This window comes from Branchiostoma floridae, chromosome 16, assembly GCF_000003815.2.
Source record: "Branchiostoma floridae strain S238N-H82 chromosome 16, Bfl_VNyyK, whole genome shotgun sequence".
NCBI classification, from domain to species: Eukaryota; Metazoa; Chordata; class Leptocardii; order Amphioxiformes; family Branchiostomatidae; genus Branchiostoma; species Branchiostoma floridae.
Genome location: NC_049994.1, coordinates 13,013,825 through 13,020,834, shown reverse-complemented (window position 1 = coordinate 13,020,834; position 7,010 = coordinate 13,013,825). Strand labels below are relative to the sequence as shown.

The window sequence follows — 7,010 nt, the reverse complement described above, 5'->3', positions numbered from 1 at the left end:
CTTCATTATAATCTTTTTGTACCAAATATGAGTCATATTTTGTATTACGCGACTTATTCAATACGGTGTGTTAAAACGTTTACCTCTCACGGTGAGACCAACTTGCCGCAAAACGGCAGCGCATTGTTACGTTGAACTGTGATGGCATTTTCGCTTTTTGGCTTCCTTGATTGCCTTTTCATCCTGTCTTTTGGCAGCAGCAATGGCTACAGGATTTTTTAGTCGGTAGGGATCGATTTTTCTTGAATGTTTGTCGCTCGACGGACGGATTGACTGAGTTCAACGTGTTGAGCATCGCTCGCCCGCCTTCGTGCGTGATAGTAAAATGGCGGGGACCCGACTGCGTGAACATTGTGGCATCATTTTAGCTCCGTTTATCCAACCCAATAAAAGGCAAGACAGAACACAGGTATTATTTTTCGGAAGGCTAATAAACATCATTTCTATGTGTGGTGGTATTTTTTCACATGTCGTATTTTGCGAAGAATAATTCAAGAGTTTCCCGGGCCATGGTCTCGATACGTTCGCTCGTCAACTTCCACGGAAGGCGTCAAACTAAATGTGCAAGTTTTTCAATCGTTATCTGTGGGACTTGCTAACTTCGACACATACCCCGTCTTTGTAGTTATTTACAACAAGGTTTAGTCTACAGCTAGTGTACTTCTCATGTGCAGGCATCTATGCATTTCTCCGCAACAATGATTTTTAAAACCTGTCGAAATTTGGACCCCTGTCGAAGTATGGCCCCCTCCCGTTATAATCCACGCGGCAAATATTATTAGATTTGAATTTCCCGCCATCTGTATCTCAGCTCTGATTGGTCAAATGTTGACTCCTAAACAAGATGGCGGCGGATAGGTGCCGGAGGGTCGTCTGCCTTGCACTTTTCCTCATTTTCTTCGGTTTTCCCGCCTTTATTGGCGGCAATGACGACATAGACCAACAGATCTTCCAGCCAGGAATTCAAGGAACACTGAACGTTGGCGTAGCAAAGCCTAGAAGGTGAGATATCGTTCAAAAACGGCCGGACTTTTAGATCATTGATCGAGGTTCAAATATTCAAACTGGTTTTGCCACCTTCGAGTAAAAATTCGTCTGTTGTCAAAATCAAGTCGCACGCTTAGGGCAGAGGTCGGATTCCTACTAATGGAAGAAATAGATAAGATATCAAAACAGATATGGACTGATTTGATGGTTTTTAACAAAGAAGATTCTTACAAAGAAGATTCTTGGTTTATGATATATTCTTGAAGATCATTCAATCAAATGACTAAACCCGGAAGTCAAGCTGTTACTTCAGTTTGGAAAAGTTCTTTTCAATTTCGAAACAGCTGTTCCATACAGGATTGTTGTGGCCATTCAAGACTCATCAGTCGGCTCAATGTATTATTCATTTTGTAAACACGTCGAGATAATCGGTACCATTGTATAGTGGAATATGTTGCTTTAATAGAAAGGAAGATTTGCATGATAAGCTAATAATTTATTTGCACACTAGGCATTGGCATTAAAACTAAGAAATGTGTAACTGAGAGATAAAGAGTGGAAACTGTCACTGAAAAAAGCAATTACGAGCTGGGATAATACCTTATGCCTTAAATTGATTCCCTCTTCTTAAGAAGAATTTTTGGGGCAGTTCTTTTTCATGTAACTTTAAACAAAGTTTAAATAATCACTTCCTTCGACCTTACAGTACAAGCAGATAATTGTTATAATACTATAGAGAGAAAAAATGCTTCCACTTTGGTGTCATGACTACAAATATTCCTTTCAAAATCTTTGAATGCTGTTCACTTATCAGTGTTTTTAGGTAGCCATGGCAAATAATTCATTCTATTTGAATAGAATAGCAAGCCAAGAGTCGCCACACAATTATTTCAGGCTTCATTTTGTGTGTTATATAAAAAGGATCTGCTTCCAAAAATATGCAATCATAATGATCTTATTTCCATTTCAGATACCTACTGTACGATATTAACCCAGGAGAGGGCTTCAACCTGCGGAGAGATGTCTACATGAGAGTGGCTAACTTGGTGAAGAAGCTGCAGGATCACGGGTCCTGGGTTCTAGTCCTGCCGCCGTGGGGCCGCCTATACCACTGGAAGTCCAGCACGGAGAAACAACAGACTAAAATCCCCTGGTCAGCTTTCTTTGACCTGGAGAGCTTAAACAGACATATTCCTGTTATCGAGTTTGAAGATTACATAAAAGGTAAAACTTAAAAAATGTACACTAACATCCAGATGACCTTTTGAATTCAATTGTTATCCAGTCTCTAATCTACTTTGTTTTGGCTTTAGATAATCATTGTTTTTACTTCAAAGATGTTTTCTGAAAGAGGAAGCCTGTATACGTGTAACGTTACATGTACTTATTAATTGCGTGGGGTCTATACATGTATTTTATGACATCTCATGGGCTTCCATAGAACTTGAACACACTTGAACACACTTTGCATGTGTGGTATGCAAGGCTGTCAAATATGATTTTTGAGAACCCAAGAATTTCTACTTGTATCTCCTAGGCTTGGGCATTGTAGTCTCTATGATAATTATCTATGTTTTTCTTGAACATCTTGTTTTATCCTATCTTAATTGCTTTCCCACAGAAACTGGTTCAGCAGAGATGGACGAGATGTGGTACCTACAGAGTTACAAGGACGGATTCTTCAAGACGGGGAAATGGGAGGAAAAGGTGGACGAACGCGACTGTAACGATCCTCCCGTTTATCACCCCGACCAGAGTGGACATTACCGCGGCTGGTTCTGGGGATACGACGAGGCGTATGTCTTGAAGTTCAAGTGTGTGTCGGCGCAGGCCAATGCTGGTCTGATGGTCAAACCTCTCACAGAAAATACTACAGCAAGGTGAGTTATAAATACAAACTCCAAGCAGATATGTTTTTTAGGTGGGACCTTTATTACTGGTGATGTCCTCTGTATGAAAATGCATAATTACCTGAATCAATCAACCAATCATTTGCAGCTTTCATAATTACCTGAAGCAGGCACAGAATATATAATACTACGTGTAATAGTAAGTATAAACAACTAAAACAAATAATTCTAATGCACTATTGTTGGGATATGGTACAACATGTATGCTTACTGTTTTGTATTTGTTGTTATACTTATAATAAGTTAATGGGAATTTCATGTCTTTGTTTATTTTCTCCACTGCTGACAGGTCTGTTATGATCAACAGAGCAGAGGTTCTTCTACATGATGCTTATGGACAGACAGACTACTGGGCTGTAAGGAATTATTCTATCATCATTATGTTAGCTTTACTTGTTAGCTTTACTTGTATTGTAACTGTCTATTTGTCGTGTTTTCATTTCATTAAAGAAATTATTTTGCCACTTCTGTAATACAGAGAATGATATCAATCTCATCCATTGACCACATCAGTTCAGTGTTTTGCCTCTTGGATATTTTTTAGAACTTAGTAGAGCAAAAAAAAAAAGGAAAGAAAAGAAAATACAACCTCCCTGTATGGACCCAAATGCTAACAAAGGAGTCAAGACTCCATTTTGTCCACCTATTCCATTATGTTGCAAAAAGAAATCTAAACATCAAAATAAAAATAAAAATGACAATGCAGAGGGATTAATTCATCTATAAAATGTATCCTCTGTAGGCCCGGAGAAGCATGCGTTTCTCCAAGGAGTTGCGGTTTGTTGGGAACGAATTCCGGAGGAAACATCTGAACTCCACAGACAAGGACGACAAGACCATCATGTGGGAAGACTGGAGAACATTCAAGGTTATCTCTCTTGATGTTTCTTCTTGAACTACTTTTTGAACTTCTGAATGTCATGGGGTATTCCTGTAAAAGGTCTTATTTCAAGCTGCAACTTCACAATAATCTAGACTTGTAAAATCTGTGATAGTGTTGCAATGCAGCTTGTCTTACTGGGTACCTTTAAGAAAAAAGAACCACAAACGTACAAGTGGCAGCACTGAGGACGCACAGACACACACACACACATACACACACACACAAACAAATGCACACATTCATGCATATCAACACTTGAATGCACACACATACACACACACACACACTCATGCACTCACACAAACAAACACAAGACAGACAATCTGAAAAGAATATTTGGGCAATCTGATAATTGCTAACACTAACACTTTCTCTTACACACGTTACAGCCAGCAGTAGGGACAGCCAAAGGTGGTCCTTACTTAGCTGTCCACCTAAGGAGAGGAGAATTTGCCCACAGCCACAGTAAGAACGTACACAGTAACCGATAACTAACACTAACACAAGAAAGTTTAGCAATTTCTATAACACTAACAGTGGTTATTGACACATTACAGCCAGCAGTAGGGACAGCTAAGGGTGGTCCTTACTTAGCTGTTCACCTGAGGAGACTTTACCCGCAGCCACAGTAAAAACGTCCCCAGTAATCAGTAACTAACACTTGCTATTACACACATTACAGCCAGCAGTAGGGACAGCTAAAGGTGGTCCTTACTTAGCTGTCCACCTGCGCAGAGGAGACTTTGCCCGCAGCCACAGTAAGAACGTCCCCAGTCTGCAGGGGGCCGCCAAACAAATCAGGCAGATCAAGAAGGAACAAAAACTCAAGAAAGTCTACTTGGCAACAGACGCTAATGACCAAGGTGGGTGATCTGAACAAAAAACTTTCATTCCTTCCATCCATCCCTCCTTTTATCCATTCTTTCTTCCTTCTACTGCTACCCATCCTTCTACCCCCCTTTCTTCTATGTTTCTCTCCCTTCATTCATTCATCCATCCACCCACCCTTCCTTCCATTCGGCCTTTAATGCACCCCTCTTTCCTTCCATTATTCTATCCTTCCTACAAATGTACCTTTCCTCCTCTCCTCTCCTCTCCACTCCTCATTCTCATTCTTTCCTCCATCCAACCATCATCTACCTAGTTAAAATATATAAAGAAAGTTGTGTTACATTTAATGAGGTTTAAAACTTCCTGTTCTTACTTTTCATTTCATTTCCGCTTGCAGAAGTAAAAGAGCTGCAGAAGATGGTGAAAGGTATAGTGAGGTTCAAGCCCTCTAAAGAGGAACTGAATAAGATGAAGGATGGAGGAATTGCCATCATTGACCAGTGGATATGTTCACATGCAAGGTACGTAGGGTCAGGACAAACAATCTCCATTGTATTGATCATAGTCACATCTAGACCTATACTGGTTACCACCTCAAGGCCACTTTTTTGTGATCCTTTGGATACACCTGTCCAGTATTTCCAGTTGATTCAAGCATTTATAACCCTGTCAATATTGATCACCCTTCTACTTTTAACATTTTCTTTAGGTCCCATGATTGCTCACTATAGATATGTTTGACTGTACATCTAGTGTCTGCTGCAGCTCTGACTTGGGAGGAAAATTGACATTTGAAGACACATTTGCGCATTTTTTAACAGTTTCAGAACATTTGAGTGTAAGCATATTTTTCAGTTCTGTATATAGTTTTACCAACTTAAAGGGTGTTTCAAACATCTTATGGTAACCATGATAAAACTCTTTGATTTTGTCCTTGTTACAGGTATTTTGTAGGAACAGCTCTCTCCACCTTTTCCTTCCGTATCCATGAAGAACGCACAATCTTGGGCTTCGAACCCAAAACCACCTACAACCGACTATGTGCCGACAACCAGAGTGCTGAAGAGTGTGAGCAGCCTTCTGCTTGGCCAGTGGTTTATTAACGACAAATATTTTATTGCTATAGTTATCATATTAGGAAAGAATGGACTTTTGTAATAGCAGTTTCTTTAGAATATCCGGGGGTATATTTTCCCTGGTGGTCAAACCTTTATATCATATGTTTATTTCATAGTGGTGCTTAACAGGGGTTGTTCTGAACAGATTAAAACCAACAAGTTCAAGTGATTTTGTCACAACTTATTCAACAGAATGCCAAACCTGTATACATGCAAATGCAATAAAGACCAATTATCTAGCATTTGTATATTTAAAAAATGCCGTATCAGAAATTTACTGTATTATGTAAAGTCATTTTTGGAAAATGATTCCCCTGTCCAACATTGCATTTTATATTTATTGTTTTGATTGGTGTTTGATACGGTATGTGCAGTATTTTCTTGTTATTGTCCTGTATTTTAAAGGTTATATTTGCAATACTACTCGCTAATGAAATGGAAATGTCTTCAGCCTGAGTTCCGACAATATTTATAATATTTAGATATTACTTCATCACCATAGTTACTCATAGTGTAAACAAAGGCACATTTGTTCAATGCAATAAAGTTTTGATAACAAAATGAAACACACTTTTGTTTTTATTTGAAGAAATATTTCTTTTGTTATCAATGCACTTTCTACTAGTTAACAGACAGCAAGATTGATTAACATATTCCCGGTCGAGTCATACCAAAAGACTTTAAAAATGGTACATGCTGCTTTCTCTGCTTAGCACTCAGCATTCGGGAAAGAGTATGAAAGTTGAACACACACCACTACCAGTGGACTAGCCTCCTGCTGTAGTTATTGCGTTGTGTGGCCCAGGGCTACGGAAACAGATGGGCACTGCCCTATGCACGATCAGGCGCGGGGAGTGGGGGGTGTCGGTAGGGGTGGGTGTTGAAAACTATAAGTGAGTTTTTTTACCTCTGCAAAGAAGGTTATAGTATTTTGTGTGTCCGTCTATGTGTGAACAGTATGACCGAAGAAGCCATGGATGGATGCTTATGATATTTGGTAGTAGGGCAGGGGTCAGAAAAATGTAGGTCAAGTTTGTTAATTACCCCTGGTAGCTTTCTGAGACATACTATGGTTATGATTTTTCAGTGGTAGATGACTTGTGGCAGAGGGTATATGTTGTATGTTCAAGCCCCTTAAAGTGTTTTTTGTATGTGGATAACCTAAGTGATGACGCACGTGATAAAAGTTATTATGCAAATCTTAACTTCGAAATTATCACCCCTTCATTTTGAATGGTTCAGCCCACTAAGCTTGTGGCGGGAGAGACAAACCATGACAGG

The 7,010-nt window shown here is 39.5% G+C and overlaps 1 protein-coding gene across 1 annotated transcript; it reads left to right on the top strand.

The window, feature by feature from the left end:
• The first annotated feature begins 810 nt into the window (after positions 1 to 810).
• On the top strand, positions 811 to 6,295 carry LOC118403240 (GDP-fucose protein O-fucosyltransferase 2-like). The gene is made up of 8 exons (XM_035801845.1): positions 811 to 1,002; positions 1,958 to 2,211; positions 2,609 to 2,867; positions 3,187 to 3,253; positions 3,640 to 3,765; positions 4,463 to 4,643; positions 5,009 to 5,132; positions 5,555 to 6,295. The coding sequence occupies exons 1-8, from the start codon at positions 845 to 847 to the stop codon at positions 5,712 to 5,714; spliced, it is 1,329 nt and encodes a 442-aa protein (XP_035657738.1). The 5' UTR covers positions 811 to 844; the 3' UTR covers positions 5,715 to 6,295.
• Positions 6,296 to 7,010: the final 715 nt, after the last annotated feature.

Bases quoted from the DNA above. Each gene is read 5' to 3' on its own strand.
- LOC118403240 (XM_035801845.1), top strand. From the start codon at position 845: ATGGCGGCGGATAGGTGCCGGAGGGTCGTCTGCCTTGCACTTTTCCTC. The intron at 2,212-2,608 runs GTAAAACTTAAA...GCTTTCCCACAG, and splicing joins GTTTGAAGATTACATAAAAG to AAACTGGTTCAGCAGAGATG. The intron at 2,868-3,186 runs GTGAGTTATAAA...CACTGCTGACAG, and splicing joins ACAGAAAATACTACAGCAAG to GTCTGTTATGATCAACAGAG.